This window comes from Oncorhynchus clarkii, chromosome 5, assembly GCF_045791955.1.
Source record: "Oncorhynchus clarkii lewisi isolate Uvic-CL-2024 chromosome 5, UVic_Ocla_1.0, whole genome shotgun sequence".
In the NCBI taxonomy this organism is placed as follows: domain Eukaryota; kingdom Metazoa; phylum Chordata; class Actinopteri; order Salmoniformes; family Salmonidae; genus Oncorhynchus; species Oncorhynchus clarkii.
Window position 1 is genome coordinate 51,505,716 of NC_092151.1, and position 26,771 is coordinate 51,532,486.

Consider the following 26,771-nt stretch of genomic DNA (forward strand, 5'->3'; position numbering starts at 1 on the left):
CACAACGAGTAACAGTAACTTGGCTACTATTAGCAGCCATTATCATGTATTTGCATATTTTGGTCAGGTGATTAATTGAATCAGGTTGCTGTCAGCTCTGACGGTTGCAGTGTGCAACTTGCATGGTATTTTAATGATTGCCATTATCAAGCTGCCCTCAGAAATAAAGTTCTATCCCTTTAAAAAAAGAAATACTACCCACGGTCTCTTTTGCTCATGCCCCCCTCCACCACTCACCCCCACCCACCCACCCACCGCCTGCCAACACACACACACACACACACACACACACACGCACACACACACACATCCAGCCCTCAGCCTCATGCATCAGCTCTCTCTTACATTACTGCTCTTCCTTGCAACATCCACAGTCACTGAGCATAGAGGAAGAACTGAAACCACACACCGTCTGTCTGCTTACAGTCCATGTACTTAAGGACGTATGTGGAAAACGCCTACTTCCTCTCCCACTTATCTGCACTGAAAAAAAGGTAAAAGCTGAATGCATTTTACTGTCAATGCTGTTTTTGTACATATTGTCTTATGTGTGTATGGCATGAGAAGATTTTGTAGTAGGCAAGACAGACTCACATCAGCTGTGAGTGTGGCTCCAAGCAAGGTGTGTTTGTGTTTGTGTGTGTTTGTGTGTGTTTGTGTGTGTGTGTGTGTGTGTGTGTGTGTGTGTGTGTGTGTGTGTGTGTGTGTGTGTGTGTGTGTGAGTGTGTGTGAGTATGTGTGAGTATGTGTGAGTATGTGTGAGTATGTGTGTGTGTGCATTTGTGTGTGCATCATTGCCACACAAGTCTGAGGTAATGGCTTGGTCTTTTCTTATGTCTTGAGCCTGGGGTGCACCAAAATGTCAAATCAAATTAATTGCGGGCTTATGCTTACTAATGAATTAGTAATCGGGTATCACAGGGTTTCGACTGTGAAGGGAGGTGCAGTCTTTTTTTGTGTATCATTTTTTGATGAAGAGAGAGGGGCCAAGTGGAATTCATTTTTTAAATATCTTGACAGTTAATAGAATCAGAACAGTTACTGTCAATTCAGATCTGGAATGACCTTTTCCTAATTTCTCAAAAAGAGATGGAGAGCATGTCTCTGTTGAACATTTCAGAGATTCAACAGAGACATGACTTTGTCCTGAGTCATTTCATAGGAAACATACTGCAGGTCAGCTCAAGTCTTGTATTGTTAATTACACCTCTGATTTGAGCAAGTCTTATTGGGATTCCCCTGGACTGCCACACTGTCATTTTCTCACTTCTTCTCATAGTCCATTTCCTCTTGAGCTTCCTCCCTAAAAACAAAAACAAATACTCATGCAATTTGGTTGTGGTCTTTGAATATGGAAACACTGCTGGTAGGTTCTCCCACAATGTCAGAACCATTTAAAGTAAGGCACCATAGCAACTTTCCAGTGTATGTGCTTGTGTTTATCCCCTGGCAGTGTACATCTGGTGTATACTTGGCCAACTCCATCTGCATAGTACTGAGGTGCACTATTACGATCAGTGTCACGCTTCTCTAGTGTGTGACTCAGACACCGCACGAGAGGCATTATCACAGAAATGATGAGGACACTTCAGCAAGCTGCCACTGTGACAGCCTCTTATGGGCCAACAATAGCTCTGAGATAAGACATTAACCTTCCAATGGAGCAGAGGTATTGCCTGTAGTTATGCTTTATGTTCACCAAGAGATTCAGATTGATGAATTGTTTTGGAAAACTACAGCATCAGTGGGTCCCGTTGGAATAGGTTATAGGGTTTATCACGTTTAGGATAGGGAGCGAGGTTTACTGTTCATCTTATTGTCTTTTCAGACTTTGTTTCAGTGAGTATACAATCATCTTATGCATACACATGTAGAAATACAGAGCAGGGCCCATATTTTCTATCATATGCAAAAGAGCACCAGTGTATATAAGCAACGCCCGCACACAAGGCGAGACCAGCCATCGCAAAACAATGGATGCCAAATTATATAAATGTTAAAGGATTTATTTTACAGTCTGTTCATCAGATGGCGAGATGGTTGATGAATAGTTGTTCCGAATGGCTCGTTTCAAATGGGTCGGGCCATGCCAGGCAGTGAAAGCATGTGCAACTCTAGATGTGTCAATGTCTATTCTCCTCCACAGATGTAGAGTGGCAGAGAGGGAGGCGCTGAACCAGAGAGGTGCGCATATTTTAAGTCACTTTAGCACTCTTCAAGAGGGCCTTTTTCAATGATCCATTATGCATACAACTCTGGCACTCCCTGGTATTTCTCCTACCTTCTTGACGTCAGTTGCCATTTGTGAGGGTTGCCCAGGCAACAGCCAACCTCCCCTGGAGATATGTCTGGTGGCCTGATATAGCCTTTTAAGGGTTTACTGTTTGCACACGTTTTAATTGCCTTTGATACACTGGCAGTACTACATGTAGGTCATTGGAGTACATCAGGCGTGAAAAAAAAATGGGAACGCATATAAAAATAGCATATCAAAAGCTATTCTGGCATGATATCCCATTAGTGCTTCTCATCTCCTCTCAACTTGGGCACCTACATATTGTGTTAATGGCTGTTTCGGAGCAGTCCTCCAAGGGCATTATGTACCCTAAAATGGTAGCAATGAAGTTCAAAGTGAGATTATGTGATCTGGTATGATTGCTTGTTGCAGGCTATTAATTTGTAACACCCTATGTGTGCTATTATAGTGTATGGTATTAAAGTAGGCATTGACAAATTATTTTACCTACACTTGTATTATTACAGTCACATTTTTTACCATAATGTAAATAATTTCAGCAATCAAGGGGACATTTGTTAATTAAGGATATCAATGCATCATCTTCATCAGATACAGTATTTAAGCAAGCAAAATTCCCCAATCTCTCAATTTTCTCCTAAGTGTTTTACGAAGTGTTACTGTGTCTCAGTTTTAGACAGTTCCCATTGCAACGGTAGGTTAGGATGTGTGAAAATGGTTATCTGTCATGGCTGGAAGACAATAGAGATATTGTACACACAGGGTACCTGGTCCAGAGCTCTGAGGCTATTTATAGCTTCTGCAGCATCTTTTTTTTTCCAGACATCAAGCTATTGATGTTCTATTTTTACAGTGCAATTCGCTCCCTCCCTCTCCTTTTGGTTGCCAAGCGATTGACCAAGGGATCAGATTGAAGAATGATGTGCCGCTTGCTGGACACCCTGACTCTGATTTTCAGTTGGTTAATGAACTCTTTCAATATGGGATGGATGACACCTATGAGATGGTTGGAGGGTTGATTACAAAAACGATTACAAAAAACCCCAATGTGATTTAAGATAATAAATTACATTGCTATTTTACCCTTCACATCTAATCACCAAGCCCGAAAGAAAGAAAGCCACTGGGATGCATTTCAGTTCATTTACTTGATAGTTTACTGACTTGATTGTTGTGGCCTTGCTTTTATTGGAAATAGAAATCTGTTATGATTTTTCATAGATTCATCTGAATTTGATTATTGGCTACAAAGCTACTAACATTATTGTGCAGTTGTCAAGGTGAGCAAGGTTTTGTCTCAACAACATTTATATACGGCAATATTAGGGCTGCCCAGGCCAGAATATTGCATTTAGCCACACCTAGCTGAAAAGGTTACAAAACAAAACTAAATGTAATTTGCCCTGTGTTGTGTTACAGGGGACGTGACTAACACCTCTTTTTTTTCGGAGAAACGAGAGATATCAGCTAATATTGGAATATATGACGTTGATATAAAACTGCGAGAGCACTGCCAAAATTTGACAGGAATAGATTATGTTCTGTCTTGTTGTGGTGATGTTCACACCTCAGAATAGTTAAATGTTACATCATTTCAGACATGAATTGGCAAAATCATTCGGTTGCATTTAAAATTATGACATCCTGTGATTTTCATCAGTCTTTTTGATGTATGTTAATGGCCTCCACAGCATATCAAACCCTGCAACATAGGCCTACATCCTCGAATTAACAACATGTGACTCTCTACTAGCTATTATTTTAATCCTAATCCCTATAATGCATTTAGGAAAAGGGATCGACTGAGGTAATCTACTGCTGTGTGAATTCAATTAGACTTAATCTGACCCCATGCTATTCCAAAAGGAAACCAAGGGCTGTGCAACTTTCATCTCCCCTTCATTGATTATAGCTCTCGCAGAGATGAGGAAAAGCCTATCCCACTGCTCTCTTTCATTGGCCCCATAAAAAATTCAGCATGTCCTAATGGAGAGAAATCCTATTCTACTATTTACCCCCTTTACACTGGAGCCAGACCAGACACACCTTTCCCTGGTGCTATCAAGAATGATCAGAAATGACTAAACACGTACATGATGAATCATATGATACAGGTTCAGAACACCAGAAACATATAGCTAAATTTAACTGGCACTTTTAGTGTGTGCACAATGTGAGAGATCTCCAGGATTGGATGAATGTGCAGGCCTATAGGTAGTCTGTATAAGTATGCCCTAGGTGTGTATAATGGTTATCCCAATAATCATTTTATTTCACTACTACAATATATCTAGATAATTCATTGGTACTTGCCTACATAAGCCAAAACATTTAGCCTATTACAGTAAGAACTAAGTGTTTTGTATTGTAAGAACATAGTATTCAATATGGCAATTCATGTTTTGGTTATGTTTTGCATATCAAGAGAAAAATAGTGAAGGCCTAATCACACAGAACTGACAAAGTCTTCAAAACAACTTGCATTGATAATCACTTATGAACATTTAGAAAACACTGAATTACATTGTAATTGCCTGATAGTAAAGCACTCTGTCATCCCCTTCCTGCACACTTTAGCCTACTTCCCAATGCTCAATCCACTGTATGGCTCAGAAGCCACAACTGTAACCATACAACATGATGAAGAAAGGAATAAAACATGTAGTCGGCGTTACAAGCTCCTTAAACCAAGAATAACATTTTAAAACAATATCGTATCGTTCAGACCTCCGCGATAGGTGTTCACCTACACTGTAACAATTTGTTTCCTGTACTCAGTTCTTTCTTTTTGTTGAGGGAGCTGACAGTCAATACCATTTTCCTGTGGGTGAAACAAAGCTATTGCGACACGATTGATCTGGTCCTTATTGTACAAGAAAACGGGACACTTCTCTAAGTGGAGAAAAATTACTGATATAAATCAAGATATTGTCTTAAGAATACGTTTAAACGTGTTTTAGGAATGAGTAAAATGAACATGTACGACATCTCTGCGAGTGCACCCCTCGGTGTAGGCTGTTGCCATGTTCCCAGTTTCTTCATGGGTGTGGTGATTAGATTGCTTGGTGAACGTTCAGTCTAATCCTGCCAGAGTTGCGCGACTGGCTGGCCCTTTAAATCTGTTAAATTGTCTGAAAACTAATAGCGCTATCTTGACATTTCTTTCACAGCTGGGACCATGTATGCCATTTGAAAACGGACTACTGTGACACAGATTGGAACGACGTGGAACCCCCCCCCCCCTAAAAAATCCAGTTTCAGGTAATAACGTGTGCTCTGGAGAGCTGTATCTCTTAGCATTTTCTTGCCTTTTATTTCCTGCTTTGGGTCAACCCTAGGCTATAGCCTACAATACGGCGTGATGTCGGCCTTTGTTTTGCATTGAGGTTGCAAAACATTAGGGGGGAAATTGATACGTTAAAAAGCGACGTGTTGAGTAGTGGTCATCTTAATAGCTAATTCTATCTATTTCAAGGCTTGCTGTTTTTCTCGTGAAGCTTTTATTGGTGAAAATTCGGTGTTATCGAAACGCGGCCTTTTACTGTCAAATCACCGTCGGACGGAAATTAACTAGCCTACTGTAGGCTATAGGATAAACATCTATATTCACGAATATAACGAAGCCTTATTCAGATATGTAGAGCAAGATACCGGGAGTATTATATATATATATATATATTTACATTTACATTCATCAATTATAGATGACATTCTGCCTTCATTCGAGCGGCAATTTGTAGCAAGGCTGCCAATGTAACGGCGCGCATATTGCTTAGTTTCATAGTCTTGAAAATGCATGCCACCATCATTGATATTGTTTGGAGATTATATAAAATCTAATATATCTCAATATTTAATCTTGTCAAAGCAACACGTGTTCAAGATTCTGTCAGAACACTGAGAACAGATAACCTTCCAGTTCTCTCTGTGTGTGTGTGTGTGTGTTGTGGTGCTGTTACAATGTAACAATATTGTAACAACATTGTAACAGTATTGTAACAAGGTTGGAACTTTCATGTATCTGCTAACGTTATCTGTCTAAAATTATCCACAATCCGCATTGAAATTACAGCCATATTTTTAATCGTTATAGTCTAAGCCTATAACTAGCCCAGTGTTTGTTTTAGCTGTATGCCTATCAGTTATTGTTATACTTCTGCAGGATTATAGAGTTTTAAGCAATATCCTGACAAGACGGGTTTAATGAGTCCTCCAACAAGATCAGTGAGGTACAGATATAGGACCTTAATTTGATCGCCCTGTTGCAGGAGAACTTGCCTGCAATGCAGGACATTTAAAACTTGTAGTGTATTGGAGGTTTTAAAAGGCTTCTGAAGTTTGTAATTTTAACTTTGACATTTCAGACTTTATTTTCCCTTACGAAAATTGATCAACCCTTCCAAAAATGTCCATTAATTATAATTCACATAATAATTCACATTTCCTTATAATTTTTCTGCTGTAGCAAACTGGCTCAAATTAAGATCCTACATCTGTAGAGAAGTGTTGTAAAGGGTAAACAGCATTACAACTGCTGTTATCATAGTATGCAAACTTTGACCAGTAATACTGTAGCTCTTTGTGCACAGGTAGGCTGTAGAAAAAACATACTGGGCAAATATTTTCATGGTCACAATTACAGTGGATTTGTGGTAGGCCTAAGTGGCAAATGATTTATTAGAGAAGATATGAAGATCATGATTGATATCCATATGCGTCTGTCATATACTGAATGTATTTAATGTATTTCCATATGGCTGCACTTGACCAATATAAATACTCAGCTTGTCCAGGAAATAATTTGGGAAGTCAAGTCACCTGATATTTCCGCCATTCTCCAGATGTTTTGAATGTTCTGTGAACTGAACAAGTCGTCACCTGGTGGGGCTGCCCTGCCTCCTTTTGTTTTCACCCAATGTTTAGGCCACCTCCACCTCTCTGCAGAGATGTGTCACCTCATTGGAGCTAGAAGAACATACACATGGACATACGATTTCATCCCAAGAACATGTGCACCTACACCCGCTCAAACACAACACACACACACACGTGTATGCACACAATGTTGTTTAATTCTCTCAAGACATTTCCTACTCATATCACACTTTCATTGCATGATATGACCAACATCTACCACTCCAAACATTAACAATAACAAACATGGCTTTAGCCTATTGCAGAGGTTTTAACATGAAATCACACACATATCAGACCAAACCCATGCATTACACGTTAATGATTCCTATTCAGCCAGCAATACCTATTCACCAGAGACAATGTTACTTGGAAAATCAATCCACTTATTCAATATGAAGCTGGATACATTACACAAATATGAAACCATGGTAATCCCTAGGATTAGGTTACAGACAAGTCTGACATGGTGACCTTCCCAGGAGAGGTCATGTTAATGGCCTTGTGATCAGACACAATATTCCCAATAGTATTACACTTCAAAATTGTAACTAAAAGTGGGTGTGCTAATTTCAGATGCAAGTGTAACGGTACAAATAAAAAATCTATTACTGCTCGGCGACGTTGTTTAAATGGAGCGGATGTCAGGGAAGATGCAGCCTGGTAGTACTATGTGCTTTGAGGTCATCTAGGTGAATTCTGCTTTACCCCAGCAGACATAGCGTCAGTGTGTGTCTGTGTCTGTGTTTGAGAGAGAGTCATATGCACGTATTTATGTATTTCATGTTGATTTGTGAAGGCATTTATGCGCACGCACGCGGGTGTGTGTCTCGGCATTGGTTACATTTGTGCTGAACAGGGCGGGCGGGCGGTGGCTGTCTTCACTGGGTAGAGTGGAGAGCTTCCCACCCATGGCCAGTCTTAGGGCCTGCCTGCTGAGGTGGTGCCAAGCAGCACTGCCACACACTAAACAATAGGGAGCCAGCGCAGAGCTCCCCTTTGTCATCCCTGTCTCTGTGCCATTCTCTGGGCCTCCCAATCTCCCACCACTGGAGGAAAGCTGCTCGGCCAGTCTGTATCCCACACACCACTAAATATGGGCAATTCGATTCTGGAACGGGGCATAAGTGTGTCATTTGACCACAAACTGAAGTTTTAGAGTAGTTTACAAAATGCGAGAACAATTCAAATTGAACCATTAGGGCTGACTTTTAAAGTCTGTTGTTGTAGAAATGTAGTACCTACCTTTTGAGGATTGTTGTTTTCCATTTGCATGTCATATGCGCAAACAGGTTTAATTAAGCTTTTGTGCATAGTCTTCTGCCTAATAGTTTAAATTAAATTAGCTTTTATGTTGGCCAGTGAGACATGTACACTAGTGTATAGCATAGGACCCACGTATTATTGTTATATTCAACAGTGTTTAAGAAATATATTACCTTCAACAGTTTATTTATTTGATTTATTCTTATTTTCAATGATGGTGTTTGTTGTTTAGGGGTAGAACGATTTTTACCTCGTCAGCTCGGGGATTCGACCTCGCAACCTTCCGGTTACTAACCCAATGCTCTAACCACTAGGCTACCTGCTGCCCCTAACAGCGTCATCTTGTGATCAAGCCATGTTTTGTGATTACTGGTGTCGTAAAAATGTTAGCTAACGGGTTACCAATTAGCATGTTTGACATTTCAGTGGAAATACTACTACTATCAGCTTTTTGATAAGCGGTTTAGCAACAAAAATACTTCCCGTATTATCAGCAGTTATTGGCTACCTTACTATTTTGTTCAATTACAAGATATATCTGTTTCATTTTGTTCTTAAAAGAGACACCAACCTCGTATCCAAAGTGTTTACTTGATAGTTGACTAAAGTTAGCTGCCTAGCCTTCCAGTAAAAAAAACAAAAAAAGACTTGCCTGTCAACTTTTCAGTGCGTAGCCTGGTGCACCCTCCTGTAGACTTCTTCAGTGTTGTAACCAAATAATGTCTCATTATTTATTTTACAGATTAATCTTATGTTTTGAGAAAGTAGATTGACAGTTTAATACTAACATATAAATGAGTATGAATAATGTAGGTAAAAAATTGGTTATTAAATTATGTGTAGTCTGTCGCGCAGTCAAATTTTACAATATACAGCGTGTCCCACAAAATGTGCATATATACAGTGCCTTGCGAAAGTATTCGGCCCCCTTGAACTTTGCGACCTTTTGCCACATTTCAGGCTTCAAACATAAAGATATAAAACTGTATTTTTTGTGAAGAATCAACAACAAGTCGGACACAATCATGAAGTGGAACGACATTTATTGGATATTTCAAACTTTTTTAACAAATCAAAAACTGAAAAATTGGGCGTGCAAAATTATTCAGCCCCTTTACTTTCAGTGCAGCAAACTCTCTCCAGAAGTTCAGTGAGGATCTCTGAATGATCCAATGTTGACCTAAATTACTAATGATGATAAATACAATCCACCTGTGTGTAATCAAGTCTCCGTATAAATGCACCTGCACTGTGATAGTCTCAGAGGTCCGTTAAAAGCGCAGAGAGCATCATGAAGAACAAGGAACACACCAGGCAGGTCCGAGATACTGTTGTGAAGAAGTTTAAAGCCGGATTTGGATACAAAACGATTTCCCAAGCTTTAAACATCCCAAGGAGCACTGTGTAAGCGATAATATTGAAATGGAAGGAGTATCAGACCACTGCAAATCTACCAAGACCTGGCCGTCCCTCTAAACTTTCAGCTCATACAAGGAGAAGACTGATCAGAGATGCAGCCAATAGGCCCATGATCACTCTGGATGAACTGCAGAGATCTACAGCTGAGGTGGGAGACTCTGTCCATAGGACAACAATCAGTCGTATATTGCACAAATCTGGCCTTTATGGAAGAGTGGCAAGAAGAAAGCCATTTCTTAAAGATATCCATAAAAAGTGTCGTTTAAAGTTTGCCACAAGCCACCTGGGAGACACACCAAACATGTTGAAGAAGGTGCTCTGGTCAGATGAAACCAAAATTGAACTTTTAGGCAACAATGCAAAACGTTATGTTTGGCGTAAAAGCAACACAGCTCATCACCCTGAACACACCATCCCCACTGTCAAACATGGTGGTGGCAGCATCATGGTTTGGGCCTGCTTTTCTTCAGCAGGGACAGGGAAGATGGTTAAAATTGATGGGAAGATGGATGGAGCCAAATACAGGACCATTCTGGAAGAAAACCTGATGGAGTCTGCAAAAGACCTGAGACTGGGACGGAGATTTGTCTTCCAACAAGACAATGATCCAAAACATAAAGCAAAATCTACAATGGAATGGTTCAAAAATAAACATATCCAGGTGTTAGAATGGCCAAGTCAAAGTCCAGACCTGAATCCAATCGAGAATCTGTGGAAAGAACTGAAAACTGCTGTTCACAAATGCTCTCCATCCAACCTCACTGAGCTCGAGCTGTTTTGCAAGGAGGAATGGGAAAAAAATTCAGTCTCTCGATGTGCAAAACTGATAGAGACATACCCCAAGCGACTTAGAGCTGTAATCGCAGCAAAAGGTGGCGCTACAAAGTATTAACTTAAGGGGGCTGAATAATTTTGCACGCCCAATTTTTAAGTTTTTGATTTGTTAAAAAAGTTTGAAATATCCAATAAATGTCGTTCCACTTCATGATTGTGTCCCACTTGTTGATTCTTCACAAACAAATACAGTTTTATATCTTTATGTTTGAAGCCTGAAATGTGGCAAAAGGTCGCAAAGTTCAAGGGGGCCGAATACTTTCGCAAGGCACTGTATATATGACTTATTTGAAGACTCTCAAAACCTAACTTAACTATACATACGCTGCAATGAAATTGGTGGTCAGCTAGCTAGAAGGGTGTCTTTAGTCGCAAAACGTACCGTTATTTTCCCGGCCATTTAACTGTTGAGCTCAAAGTGATTTAATCCTCCAGCCACTAGAGAGTGTCCGAAGTTAGGGCGAGTCCGATGTTGGGGGGAAATGAGCTAGTGGATTATTTATTCAAGGATCATATTGCATTAAGGCACCAGCAGCAGCATTTTACTGGTAAACTGACGTCAGGGGCTCTGCAGGTGGCTTGCGTCAGCAGGTGTCATGAAGGAAACGTCATTCCCAGGCAAAAGTCTTTCTTTCTCCACTGTCTTATTTTTGTCAGTGCGCCTCCTACCTGACGCCAAAAGCATGCAGACGTACATTTTTTGTAATTCTGCAGTCAGAAAAAATGGCAAACAGTCTTGACCTAAGCCCTAAATAATGTTGATTTTGAATGAAGTTGTAAAATAGCATTCAAGTGCATGTGCATTATGTAGGCTATATGGAAGGAGTATGCTGTTATGTAAATTAAGATTATTAATTTATTAATTAATTCACATAGAAATGTGTGTTAGATCTGTCATTCTAAGAAGTCTTAAGAAGTGGTAAATCTGTTCTATGTGCGCAATTTCTGTGCTTCCCGTTCTTAAGTTTAGTTTTTAAGTTTAGTTTTTCCGTCTGTTCATTTCGGTTTTGTACACCAGCTTCAAACAGCTGAAAATACAATATTTTTGGTTATGAAAAATATATTTCACAGCGGTTTAGATGATACAATGATTCTCTACACTATACTTGCTTGTTGTGTCACATAAACTGGAATTAGGCGAACTATTCGAATTTTAGCTACCAGGAAATAGCGGAGCGATTTCTGCATAGTGCAGAACATGGTTTAACATGGTTATTAGCGAAAAGGCCATTGACGCTTGGTTATTAATGCTTATTTAACACTTATTTGTTAACCTTATTTCATAAAGCATCATACACCCATGGGCATTCAATAAACAGAAATACCACCTGCTATGAATAGTTTGACGAGCACTATTAAATGTGTAGCAAATATTTATTTTTTTACTACATCATGAACGTTATTTGTTTTCCAATGTGGAACAAAAAAAATACATCTTACAGGCATGCTGCCCTAGCTGCTAATTATAGAAATGGAACTAAAACATTAACCCAGGGCTGTATTCTGGACAGCAGGCTGCAAAATGTCCTGGAAAATGAGGGGGGCCCAGTGCTCCAAAAATTTCTGGAGAGTGTGTAAGTGCCTCGTGACCCACATTCAGAATCCCCTAGGTAAAAGATGTGGCGACACACACACAGCCCAGTGTGTGTATGTACAGTATGTGTGCGTGCGAGCGTGGGTGTGTGTATAAACGCAATCCACTCAATAGAGCTACAGTACAGTTACAGTACAGTTACACCCCTGCTTTGCACGTCAAATTATATTCAAACAGAATCAATTGCAGGACAGGGAGCTAAAACAGCACAATGCAAAACACCCGGTTGATTGAATTGAAAAGGTCAGCGACTCAGAGCCTTGTGCATTGAAATGGCCTTTTGAACCAGACTGGAGGTGATTGGTGCCTGTGTCTGGGTACAGGCCGGCGCCCCACGATTCAGGCTAAAGCAGACCCATCCTCAGGATGTCCGTGTTTGTTACAGCCCAGGGAAGTGCTCCTCTGAAAGTGTGTCTGTCCGTCTGACTGACTGTTTATCTATCTGTCTGTGTTTTTCAGGTGTCAGCTGGTCTGTGTGATTTTTACAAACCCAGTTTTCCAAGTGGAGCGTGGCCTGAACACATCACAGAGGGACAATGAGCGAGCTGGAACAGTTACGGCAGGAAGCGGAGCAACTACGCAATCAAATCCGGGTATGGGGCGTATGTGTGTTTGAGTGTGTGTGTGTGTGTGTGTGTGTGTGTGTGTGTGTGTGTGTGTGTGTGTGTGTGTGTGTGTGTGTATTGAATCCTTGACTCAAGAAATCTGAACAGTAACGTTTCAGGTGATCATTTGATAGTATTTTCAATCAGCCATTTAAATCATATTATAATATTAACACTAGACCACTTTCTGCAATATACTCTTTCTGTCTCTCGCAAACTCTGAACATTGCCATGTTGCTGTTGTGTTACAGGATGCTAGGAAAGCCTGTAGTGACTCCACTCTTTCGCAGGTAAGGGATTCAACAAATTAAGATTACACATTTACTTACAATACATTTAAATGCCGGTTATAGCTTGGATCAAGCTATCATGTGTGCTTGATATAAAATACAGCCAAACATTTACCTTTGTCTAAATAAACAGGACTCCCCTTAGGCTCTTTCCAATCACAACCAGTGAGCAGTTTTTTTTTTGTTACACTTGAATTTGATCCTCTTTTGACCACCTGAAATCCCAAGGTCTTTGTAGTCTTACCATGTACCATGTATCAGGGCGTACCATGTATGTCCAATCAAATTGTAGAAACATCTCAAGGCTGATAAATGGATTTTTTTTGCTTTGTCATTATGGGGCATTGTGTGTAGATTGATTAGGGGGAAAAACAATGTAATTTATTTTAGAATAAGGCTGTAACGTAACAAAATGTGAACAAAGTTGAGGGGTCTGAATAGTTTCCGAATGCACTGTAGGTATAAAGCAAATAGCCTAGCAATTAGTCTATGAAACTCACATGTACATATTTGGACTAGTGTGAAGTGTATGAATGACCATGCTGGGTTATGCTGATGTTGTTTCCTTTGGACCTGGCGTATTGGTAGATCACAGCTGGTCTGGACTCAGTGGGCCGGATACAGATGAGAACGCGACGCACTCTCAGGGGCCACCTCGCCAAGATCTATGCAATGCACTGGGGCACCGACTCCAGGTCTGACAATACTACTGCTACTGCAATACTTCTACTGCTACTATGCTTCTACTGCTAATATACTTCTACTTCTGGTGTTGTTACTTTACCCCCTTGATTCTAAATAATCTTTTATTGTCTTTTTATTGTTGCATAAGTCCTATGAGGTAACTCTAATGAAAAGTACTATACAAATGAAATGAATTATTATTAGTAGTACTACTACTAGTTAGTACCACTACTACTAGTACTACTACTGCTACTATCCTACTAATATACTACTACTACTACCACTACTGCTTCAAAACTACACAACTACTACTACTACTACTACTACTACTACTAAACCTCCATATTCTTAAGCACTGGCTGCTTGTGTCCTGTGGGTTTTGGACAGAAACTTTGTTCCAAACCAAAGCCATTAACATTTCAATTACAAAAAAAGTCCATAGACTGCTAGTTCAATACTACGGCACATAGAGCAGTGGCACATTTTTACCAGTCAGTGTACTGTTGCCAGTCACACTAGTACAGTTGGACCGACTGATTTCCAATTGAGGCTCGATTTATATGTGAGCCATGGGACTACAAGTATGTATGCTTACCAGCTCATTCTTACTGCTCCCAAATACTTCCAGAGTGTGCGTCTGCACTCTGGGTGAACCACCTGGAGGACAAACAGCCTGTGTTTATTTTATATACAGCAGTTGACATTTCAGCGGCACAGCTCTCCCTTTATTGTGTGCTTGGCTCGCTACAGATGGGTGCCAACCCACTTCCTATCACTGGAGAGACGGAAACACAAGCAGTTGGTGGCAGGGGGATGGGGGGTGGGGCAGGCTCTCTGTTTATCTTTCTCCCTCTCTCTTTCTTTCCTTCATTCTCTCTATCACCTCCCCTCTCTATTCTTCCTCCCTCTTTCTCTCTATTGTTTCCCCCCCCCTCTCTCCACTTTTCTCTTGCTCTCCATCCCCTCCTCTATCCTTCTCTCGTTCTATCTCCCTCTGTCTCTCCCTGCCCCCCTCTCGACTGTAGAGCCTTTCAGATGACTGAGGCCATGAATATTACATGAAATGGCTCATCCAAAGTGGTCGCTATCCTGGACGGTTCACACTGCAATCCTGGCATGTGGGGTGTCCCACCGGAGGGAAGGAGGGAGGGAGGGAGAGAAAGAGGGAGAGGGCTCTGGAGTTCACACCACATTTAAACTGCTTTGGAAGCAGCAGCTTTTCTGGCTACATTAGTTATGCATGCATTAGGTATGCTCTAACTAGTTTCATTGCTTTTTTGTTCCTGTGAATATATGCCAGTGTGCTGTGCTGACAGGTCAAGCTCTTCAATATATTGAAACCATTCTCTTTTTTTAAATGGCGTCTAGGTTACTTGTAAGTGCCTCCCAGGATGGCAAATTGATCATTTGGGACAGCTACACAACAAACAAGGTGAGACCTACATTAAACTGCACCTGTGTAACCTTTCTCAAATAACATCAAAGACAAACAATCACCAGTAAAGTATCCTCTATATCTCCCCTCACACTGTAGCAAACAGTGCCATCCTCGTTGTCCTTGATTCTCCTCTGTATACTGCATCACATTCCACTCCCCTGGGTGATTGAGCTAAGGCACGTTTGGGGTCAATTCAATTACCATTTAGGTTATATTAGGAAGTGAATTCGCCTGAAAATAATTTCCTCCTATTTTCTACCAGGATATTTCTATTCCCGAATTGAATGTCAATTCACTTCAGGAAGGTTCCTAACATAAGATCTGCACGCGTAACTTGCAGATCAGGTTACAGGTTATGCGTTCAGATCTCAAGTTAGGATTTGGTCCTTCCTTTCAAGTCTTAACGCTTATGAATTTTTGATTGCAACCCTGGAGGTAACAGACGTTGATCGTGTGTGTGTATTCCGTAGATGCATGCCATCCCGCTGCGCTCCTCCTGGGTGATGACCTGTGCATACGCGCCCTCTGGGAACTATGTGGCGTGCGGAGGCCTGGACAACATCTGCTCCATCTACAGCCTGAAGACCCGTGAAGGCAACGTGCGTGTCACCCGCGAGCTGCCCGGACACACAGGTACACACTGGAGAAGGCTCTTTTTAAGAGGCGGAATACCTCAATTTTAGAAAGGAAATAGCACAATTTCACCTCATCAACTTTTTTGAGTGGTTTAAACCCAGATAACCTTTTTTCATTCCAAAAGCATTTCTCACCTCTGCCCTTATTCAATATCCCCTGCAGATCTTGGCCCGTTTCATAAAGCATCTCGGAGTAGGAGTGCTGGTCTAGGATCAGTTACACCCATAATTAATATAATCTTATTCATTATGATCTAAAAGGAAAAAACAATATTAGATCAGCAGTCCTACTCTGAGATAGTTTATGAATACGGGTGAGACTAGTTCTTCTCCATATTGTTTACACCTGTCCACTACTGTCAAATATGTGGGGTGAACAAGGGCAGTGGATGCACTGAAGACCACAGTGATGGCTTGTTATGGTATTGATGTGAATCGTGTGGATTAAGCCTGCATGGTTATTTTCATCCTTTATTTTTCAGGCTATTTGTCTTGCTGTCGTTTCCTGGACGACAACCAGATTGTGACTAGTTCCGGGGACACCACCTGGTGAGTTTGTTGATCTAGTGTGGGAGGAACACTTATTTGGGGAACACAACTTGTGTCTAGATGATATCCTTTGTCCAATAGCTTTGCATCCACCGCTCTTATAAGGCTTTGTCTTGGTTTTGTTCTGGTTTCTGGTGCTACAAAAGCCCTCTCTACGCCAGCTCCCGCGAATACTACTCAAACAGACTATTAGGGTTATGATAATACGATAGCATCTTCTATTGACGATGATTGACATCCATCGTCAATTGTAACGGCATCGTGATGTGACCGACAATGCTTTAGCCTATTTGAACTTGACTGGTTGCCCCGCAGTAAAGAACGGGAGTCTCCAGCACACAGCAGGGGAGCACACAAGTGACATTCCGAGTAATTTGCTTATTCCTATTTGCTATAACCTATTTCAATAAATATGTTGTATACAGAATGCAAGGGAGGAATGTAGGGTAAACAGAGCAGAGAATTCCACCAAAACAGTACAAAAGGTCCAATATTCTCTCGCTCTCTCTCTCTGTCGGATGCATTGGCTTTTAGTCTATAGCCTGAACCTATTCATTTAAAAAAACATTTTTTTAAATAAGACAATCCTTATTAACTATCTTGTGTTTAGCTGTTTTAAAAGAACGTAGCCTATATTCCCTTCTCTCTCCATTCGATAGGCTACGCTTCATCATTTTATGCATGGCTTTCTCCCGATAAAACAATGAATGTAACGGCATTCCGTCTCAAAACATAATTTGAGCCTAAAAACACAAGGTAGCCAGGGGACTAATAACGAGAGAGAACAAACAATATCAATAGCCTATAGAAAAATTGAAGGACAAGTTTAATCAAATTTGAGTTTATTAAGAAAGAAATTATCCATATGGGCCGGGAAAATCCCTCCAAACGAGATTAAAAAACCAAATGGCCAATAACTTATCCTCATTCCTCTTACTGGCCTATCATAAAAGCTTTAAGGCCAATTCAAGTTATGAGCAGCAGTTTAATTCCCAAATATTCTAGCCTACGAAGATGTTGTCCTAAAGTTGTGGTTTTGAAGAATGAAAGTCTATAGCCTAAGCCTAGGCATTTATGATAGATTGTATGATAGATAGAACAAACAATATTATTTATTTTTCTATTATTTTACGAGGCAAAATAAAGCAATTATTATCCAGTTTTGAGGACTGTAGACTGTTTCTATCCAGCCAATGACGTCACTGCGTTAAGACAGCCCATTCCTCAGAGAATCACGGCTCCATCCCAGAGCTCCAAACAGACACACAAACACACACACAAACCTGCTCCATGCTGAAGCTCCTCCACCAGAAAGGAATATTAGGACAAGATTTGCCTGCACTTAGCCTCTGCCCAGGATATTGTTGTGACCCGTCCAGTCACATTCGATTTCACTCTATAGCCCAACTTATTTTCAATAAAAAAACTCAATCAAATTGGGTTGGCCAATATGGGGCGATAGCATCGTATATCACAATGATTTATGGGTTACATAATCACGATAGGACAAAGGTTGACATCGCTCCACCCTACAGACTACACTGACACACACACACAGAGAGAGAGAGGAGAACCCAGTGCACCTCCCCATTCATCATCAATTCATTTCAAGTCTTAACATTTCCATTGTACACTCATACCTCCTCCTACCCCCCCACTCTTGCTCTCAGCGCTTTGTGGGACATCGAGACTGGCCAGATGGCCACCAGCTTCACGGGCCACACGGGGGACGTGATGAGCCTGTCCCTCAGCCCTGACTTCAAGACCTTTGTGTCGGGGGCCTGTGACGCGTCCTCCAAGCTGTGGGATGTCCGGGACGGCATGTGCAGGCAGTCCTTCACTGGTCACGTGTCCGACATCAACGCCGTCTGTGTGAGTAGGAGGCACAGGAAATATATGTATCAATTTGTTATGAAGAACCTTACATTGTAGGACGGTACTGTAAAGCAGACAAACATCTGTTACCAGACCGGTTACCAAACTAGATTTTGCTAATACTGCAAGAATTTGACACAGATTTGTCTGACTATGTCATGTTAATCCTGAAAAGAGAAACTGAGCCTCAATTCGTTGGTGGTATGGACTCTACAAGGTGTCAAAAGCATTCCACAGGGATGCTGGCCCATGTTGACTCCAATGCTTCCCACAGTTGTGTCAAGTTGGCTGGATGTTCTTTGGGTAGTGGACCATTCTTGATACACACGGGAAACTGTTCAGAGTGAAAAATCTAGCAATGTTGCAGCTTGACACAAACCGGTGTGCCTGAGACCTACTACCATACCCCAACAGTGCCTTCAGAAAGTGTTCAGACACTTTTTCCACAATTTGTTTTTACGTTACAGCCTTATTTTAAAATTGATTAAAACAATTTTTCCCCTCATCAATCTACACACAATACCCCATAATGACAAAGCAAAAACAGGTTTTCCTAATATTTTGCTAATAAAACATAAAAAAAAAAAATGAAATGACATTTACATAAGTATTCAGACCCTTTGTTGAAGCACCTTTGGCAGCCATTACAGCATCGAGTCTTCTTGGGTATGAAGCTACAAGTTTGGCACACCTGAATTTGGGGAGTTTCTCCCATTCTTTTCTGCAGATCCTCTCAAACTCTGTCAGGTTGGATGGGGAGCTTTGCTACACAGCTATTTCTAGGTCACTCTAGAGATGTTTGATTGGGTTCAAGTCCGGGCTCTGGCTGGGCTACTGAAGGACATTTAGAGACTTGTCCCGAAGCCACTCCTGTGTTGTCTTGGCTGTGTGCTTAGGGTCGTTGTCCTGTTGGAAGGTGAACCTTCGCCACAGTCTGAGGTCTTGAGCACTCTGGAGCAGGTTTTCATTAAGGATCTCGCTGTACTTTGCTCTATTCATCTTTGTCTCGATCCTGACTAGTCTCCGTGTCCATGCCGCTGAAAAACATACCCACAACATGATTCTGGCACCACCATGCTTCACCGTAGATGGTTCCAGGTTTCCTCTAGACATGACGATTGGTATTCAGGTCAAAGAGTTTAATCTTGGTTTCATCAGACCAGAGAATCTTGTTTCTCATGGTCTGAGAGTCCTTAAGATGCCTTTTGGCAAACTCCAAGCGGGTTGTCATGTGCCTTTTATTGAGGAGTGGGTTTCGTCTGTCCATAAAGGTCTGATTGGTGGAGTGCTGCAGAGATGGTTGTCCTTCTGGAAGGTTATTCCATCTCCACAGAGGAACTTTAGATTTCTGTCAGAGTGACCATCAGGTTCTTGGTCACCTCCCTGACCAAGGCCCTTCTCCCCAGATTGCTCAGTTGGCCGGGCGGCCTGCTCTAGGGAGAGCCTTGGTGGTTCCAAACTTCTTCCATTTAAGAATGATGGAGGCCACAATGTTCTTGGGGACCTTCAAAGGTGCAGAAATGTTTTGGTACCCTTCACCAGATCTGTGCCTCGACACAATCCTGTCTCGGAGCTCTACGGACAATTCCTTTGACCTCATGGCTTGGTTTTTGCTCTGACATACACTGTCAACTGTGGGACCTTATATAGACAGGTGTGTGCCTTTCCAAATCATATCCAGTCAAATTAATTTACCACAGGTGGACTCAATGGAAACAGGATGCACCTGAACTCAATTTCGAGTCTGATAGCAAAGGGGCTGAATACTTATGTTATTAAGGTATTTCAGTTTTTTTCTAAACCTGTTTTTGCTTTGTCATTATGGGGTATTGTGTGTAGATTGCTGAGTATTTCCCTTTCTTAAATTTTTTTAAATTTTTTAAAAATCCATCTGTAACGTAACAAAATGTGGAAAAAGTCAAGGGGTCTGAATAATTCCGAAGGCACTGTACAATCCATTTCTCAATTGGTTTAAAAATCCTTCTTCAAATCAAATCAAATTTTATTTGTCACATACACATGGTTAGCAGATGTTAATGCGAGTGTAGCGAAATGCTTGTGCTTCTAGTTCCGACAATGCAGTAATAACCAACAAGTAATCTAACTAACAATTCCAAAACTACTGTCTTATACACAGTGTAAGGGGATAAAGAATATGTACATAAGGATATATGAATGAGTGATGGTACAGAGCAGCATAGGCAGGATACAGTAGATGGTATCGAGTACAGTATATACAGTGCCTTGCGAAAGTATTCGGCCCCCTTGAACTTTGCGACCTTTTGCCACATTTCAGGCTTCAAACATAAAGATATAAAACTGTATTCTTTTGTGAAGAATCAACAACAAGTGGGACACAATCATGAAGTGGAACGACATTTATTGGATATTTCAAACTTTTTTAACAAATCAAAAACTGAAAAATTGGGCGTGCAAAATTATTCAGCCCCTTAACTTTCAGTGCAGCAAACTCTCTCCAGAAGTTCAGTGATGATCTCTGAATGATCCAATGTTGACCTAAATGACTAATGATGATAAATACAATCCACCTGTGTGTAATCAAGTCTCCGTATAAATGCACCTGCACTGTGATAGTCTCAGAGGTCCGTTAAAAGGGCAGAGGGCATCATGAAGAACAAGGAACACACCAGGCAGGTCCGAGATACTGTTGTGAAGAAGTTTAAAGCCGGATTTGGATACAAAAAGATTTCCCAAGCTTTAAACATCCCAAGGAGCCCTGTGTAAGCGATAATATTGAAATGGAAGGAGTATCAGACCACTGCAAATCTACCAAGACCTGGCCGTCCCTCTAAACTTTCAGCTCATACAAGGAGAAGACTGATCAGAGATACAGCCAAGAGGCCCATGATCACTCTGGATGAACTGCAGAGATCTACAGCTGAGGTGGGAGACTCTGTCCATAGGACAACAATCAGTCGTATATTGCACAAATCTGGCCTTTATGGAAGAGTGGCAAGAAGAAAGCCATTTCTTAAAGATATCCATAGAAAGTGTTGTTTAAAGTTTGCCACAAGCCACCTGGGAGACACACCAAACATGTGGAAGAAGGTGCTCTGGTCAGATGAAACCAAAATTGAACTTTTTGGCAACAATGCAAAACGTTATGTTTGGCGTAAAAGCAACACAGCTGAACACACCATCCCCACTGTCAAACATGGTGGTGGCAGCATCATGGTTTGGGCCTGCTTTTCTTCAGCAGGGACAGGGAAGATGGTTAAAATTGATGGGAAGATGGATGGAGCAAAATACAGGACCATTCTGGAAGAAAACCTGATGGAGTCTGCAAAAGACCTGAGACTGGGACGGAGATTTGTCTTCCAACAAGACAATGATCCAAAACATAAAGCAAAATCTACAATGGAATGGTTCAAAAATAAACATATCCAGGTGTTAGAATGACCAATTCAAAGTCCAGACCTGAATCCAATTGAGAATCTGTGGAAATAACTGAAAACTGCTGTTCACAAATGCTCTCCATCCAACCTCACTGAGCTCGAGCTGTTTTGCAAGGAGGAATGGGAAAAAATGTCAGTCTCTCGATGTGCAAAACTGATAGAGACATACCCCAAGCGACTTACAGCTGTAATCGCAGCAAAAGGTGGCGCTACAAAGTATTAACTTAAGGGGGCTGAATAATTTTGCACGCCCAATTTTTCAGTTTTTTATTTGGTAAAGAAGTTTGAAATATCCAATAAATGTCGTTCCACTTCATGATTGTGTCCCACTTGTTGTTGATTCTTCACAAAAAAATACAGTTTTATATCTTTATGTTTGAAGCCTGAAATGTGGCAAAAGGTCGCAAAGTTCAAGGGGGCCGAATACTTTCGCAAGGCACTGTACATGAGGTGAGTATGTAAACAAAGTGGCATAGTTAAAGTGGCTAGTGATACATGTATTACATAAGAATGGAGTCGATGATATAGAGTACAGTATATACGTATGCATATGAGATGAATAATGTAGGGTAAGTAACATTATATAAGGTAGCATTGTTTAAAGTGGCTAGTGATATATTTACATCATTTCCCATCAATTCCCATTATTAAAGTGGCTGGAGTTGAGTCAGTGTCAGTGTCAGTGTGTTGGCAGCAGCCACTCAATGTTAGTGGTGGCTGTTTAACAGTCTGATGGCCTTGAGATAGAAGCTGTTTTTCAGTCTCTCGGTCCCAGCTTTGATGCACCTGTACTGACCTCGCCTTCTGGATGATAGCGGGGTGAACAGGCAGTGGCTCGGGTGGTTGATGTCCTTGATGATCTTTATGGCCTTCCTGTAACATCGGGTGGTGTAGGTGTCCTGGAGGGCAGGTAGTTTGCCCCCGGTGATGCGTTGTGCAGACCTCACTACCCTCTGGAGAGCCTTACGGTTGTGGGCGGAGCAGTTGCCGTACCAGGCGGTGATACAGCCCGCCAGGATGCTCTCGATTGTGCATCTGTAGAAGTTTGTGAGTGCTTTTGGTGACAAACCAAATTTCTTCAGCCTCCTGAGGTTGAAGAGGCGCTGCTGCGCCTTCTTCACGATGCTGTCTGTGTGAGTGGACCAATTCAGTTTGTCTGTGATGTGTATGCCGAGGAACTTAAAACTTGCTACCCTCTCCACTACTGTTCCATCGATGTGGATAGGGGGGTGTTCCCTCTGCTGTTTCCTGAAGTCCACAATCATCTCCTTAGTTTTGTTGACGTTGAGTGTGAGGTTATTTTCCTGACACCACACTCCGAGGGCCCTCACCTCCTCCCTGTGGGCCGTCTCGTCGTTGTTGGTAATCAAGCCTACCACTGTTGTGTCGTCCGCAAACTTGATGATTGAGTTGGAGGCGTGCGTGGCCACGCAGTCGTGGGTGAACAGGGAGTACAGGAGAGGGCTCAGAACGCACCCTTGTGGGGCCCCAGTGTTGAGGATCAGCGGGGTGGAGATGTTGTTGCCTACCCTCACCACCTGGGGGCGGCCCGTCAGGAAGTCCAGTACCCAGTTGCACAGGGCGGGGTCGAGACCCAGGGTCTCGAGCTTGATGACGAGCTTGGAGGGTACTATGCCGAGCTGTAGTCGATGAACAGCATTCTCACATAGGTATTCCTCTTGTCCAGATGGGTTAGGGCAGTGTGCAGTGTGGTTGAGATTGCATCGTCTGTGGACCTATTTGGGCGGTAAGCAAATTGGAGTGGGTCTAGGGTGTCGGGTAGGGTGTCGGTGATATGGTCCTTGACTAGTCTCTCAAAGCACTTCATGATGACGGAAGTGAGTGCTACGGGGCGGTAGTCGTTTAGCTCAGTTACCTTAGCTTTCTTGGGAACAGGAACTTCTTTAACCTGTCTCCTCCCCTTCATCTACACTGATTGAAGTGGAATTAACAAGTGACATCAATAAGGGTGTTATGCACCTGAGTGAGGACCCAAAAGCGGTTTAACAAAAACAGAGTCCTTTAATGTCAAAACACAGGGAAGACATAGATCCTCTTCAAATGTATATAATGGCAAAATAGACAACCCGCAGAGAGGGCGACAAATGAATCATAAAGTCCTTCTGATATTCACAGAAGAGTCCCCCTTCTTAGCAGCAGAGGAGAATAGCTGGGTTAGAGTCCCCTTCTTAGCAGCAGAGGAGAATAGCTGGGTTAGCGGCGACAGACTGCTGGTCTCTCTGGGTAGGCGCGGGTCGTAGAGGACAGAGGTACCTGATCACACGTAGCATCAGATGAACAGGCAGATTCCGACAGGACAGGACAAGGGTGAAGCAAACGAGACGATAGTTTGGTTCTGGCATGAGAAACTCAAACGAGAATCTGACAAAGACAGAAGCAGGAACAGAGAGAGAAATAGAGACCTAATCAGAGGGAAAAAGGGAACAGGTGGGAAAAGGGTGAACGAGGTAGTTAGAGAAGATGAGGAACAGCTGGGGGAAGGAGAGGAAGAGAAGGTAACCTAATACGACCAGCAGAGGGAGACGGAGTGAAGAGAAAGAACAGGAACAAGACATAATATGACAATATATGACAAAGGGATTATAGCTTTCACCTGGTCAGTCTTATGTCATGGAAAGAGCATGTGTTCTTCATGTTTTGTACACTCAGTGTATATTTACTGTTTGGGTATCTCTACTCGCTCGACCCTGTCGTGTTACGGCATGCTTCCCAGCCGAAACAGTTCAGTAGAGTTCGTGCATATATTATGATGACATTTTGTGACGTTTTCGTTTCGACTTTTCGGGCACACAGCATTTATTCTGGATGCAAGCCGATGTTTGGAGCCGACGTCTTCGACGGTGATTGGTCAACAGTAGGGATTCTTCAATAAAGTCTTTGTTGTCATTCAACGAGAGATGACTCGTTTTAATGTACATTTTTTCATTGTAAAATACTGCACCAACAATCTTAGTTAGATGTAAAATTGCGTGACTAACACCTCTTCGGCAAAAACGTCAAAATGAATGACAGATTTCTTGAGTTATCTTAAATCAATTCTGACTATTTTGAGGAAGTGTATACTGACTACGGTGTCTCAAAATGGACAAACAGTGCTATTGTCGCTTTTTTGTCATTTTTCAAGCAAAGGTCTTTTAAGGGAGTATGCCAGCACGTTTGTTTGTTTCGGCTAGCCGAGTTCGCTTGGCGCCAGCTGAGCTAGAGCATGCTGACGCCTTTAAAAAGGAACACCATAGAATATGACTGATACAGTAACACAAATTATTACAAAACATCATGTCATAGACATTAGATTAAACAGTGAGTATGACACAATACACTATAACAAAAATAACTTAATTCAATATACCTAACCCATTCTCTCTGTGGTGCAGTTCTTCCCCAACGGCAACGCCTTTACCACGGGCTCGGACGACGCCACCTGTCGACTGTTCGACCTGCGTGCTGACCAAGAGCTGATGATGTACTCGCACGACAACATCATCTGCGGCATCACCTCGGTGGCCTTCTCCAAGAGTGGCCGCCTGCTGCTGGCTGGCTACGACGACTTCAACTGCAACGTGTGGGACACCCTCAAGGCCGAGCGCGCAGGTACAGTGGGGGGAGCTGAGGGAGCTAGTGCACGGATTCCAATCCCTTTAAAAAATAAAATAAATGCAACCTTTTCTTGGTACCTCCCTTGAGGTTAGAGGAAGGGACATAATGCAGATTTTTGTGCTAGGCACTCATTTGGCAGTCACACTTATGGACAGCAACTTACAGTCAGTACATACAGTAGTTGGTGAAACACTGTCTGTACTATGACTCACAATGCCTCCTAATCACCCTTAAATTGTTTCTTTCCCTCTCTCTTTCTAGGTGTCCTGGCCGGTCACGACAACAGGGTGAGCTGTTTAGGCGTGACAGACGACGGCATGGCCGTAGCTACGGGCTCATGGGACAGTTTCCTCCGAATCTGGAACTAAACCCTCCACATCACCCCCACCTCCTCCTCTATCCCCCCCTCCACCAACCCACCCACCCACACCACAGGGCTGGACTTGAGGGTGAACACTGTGTCTTCTCCCCTCTCCACCAACCCACCACCAACTCCACAACACAGGCAAAGTCCCCCCTGTCCAACTCATCCCCTCACCCAACCACCCTCCAAGCCACAGCCAGCGCCGCTGTGGGAAAGTAACAACTCTTTCTACCTTTCCAAGTGACGTTTTTTTACCCACCTATTACACAGAGGTTTTCAAGTACGTACAGTTAGTGTCCAATAAAAAATAAATGATGAGACGAGATTTTAAAACATTTGCAAAAAAAAAAAAAAAAAAAAAAACCTGGCATCCCCTCTTCTTTTCAGACAGGGGGGAATAGAGCGCATGTTACCGTGGTTACCGCCAAATTAGAGGACAGTCTGTGTATGTAAATGTATATATAAATACAGTATATATGTATAGCATTATGTGTGTATATATGCATCATATATCCACATATAATGTGTATGTATATACTTTTGTAGTTTATTTCCCACCCTTGAGTTTTTTTGTTTTGTTTAGTTTTTTTTGCCTTATGTTTTACTTGTTTAATGTATATAATATTCACAGTACTACACGATAACACAATTCCGATTTTGTCACTTGCCCCATGTACAACATAATGTACATGTCAGTATGCATGTGTGTGTGAGTGTGTGTATGTGCGTGTGATGGTCTACCGGCAAAGGTATACTCACATTCTATAACTATAATACTGTATATTCATATGTTGATGATTGCGGTAACGATAGGAGTTGTGATCTGTTGGCATTCCTCTAAACAAACATGGCTTTCTTTTCTAAACAGAGCCGTTGTGGTCGTTTGTAGAGACAGCTTCTAGACTACAAAGGTTAGGTTTTAGTCTTGGCAGCGTTTTAGCCCAATCCCTTTTCTAGAAACTGGTTTAACTAGGTATTGATACACAGCTCCCGTAGTTGTTTGGAGGCGCAGT

General features: G+C 41.9%; 1 protein-coding gene across 3 annotated transcripts; it reads left to right on the forward strand.

The window, feature by feature from the left end:
• Positions 1-264: 264 nt before the first annotated feature.
• LOC139408974 (guanine nucleotide-binding protein subunit beta-4) lies at positions 265-26,070 on the forward strand. 3 transcript variants are annotated; one of them, XM_071153514.1, is made up of 11 exons: positions 265-494; positions 5,428-5,518; positions 12,744-12,877; positions 13,141-13,179; positions 13,768-13,874; positions 15,232-15,295; positions 15,772-15,934; positions 16,419-16,485; positions 18,156-18,357; positions 25,172-25,388; positions 25,656-26,070. In XM_071153514.1, exons 3-11 carry the CDS (start codon positions 12,821-12,823, stop codon positions 25,760-25,762), a joined length of 1,023 nt encoding a protein of 340 aa, XP_071009615.1. In that variant the 5' UTR covers positions 265-494; positions 5,428-5,518; positions 12,744-12,820; the 3' UTR covers positions 25,763-26,070. The 3 variants fall into 3 exon arrangements, with proteins under 3 accessions (XP_071009615.1, XP_071009616.1, XP_071009614.1); XM_071153515.1 differs by lacking the exon at positions 5,428-5,518; XM_071153513.1 differs by lacking the exon at positions 265-494 and having other exon boundaries at positions 5,034-5,518.
• The last annotated feature ends 701 nt before the right edge of the window (positions 26,071-26,771 follow it).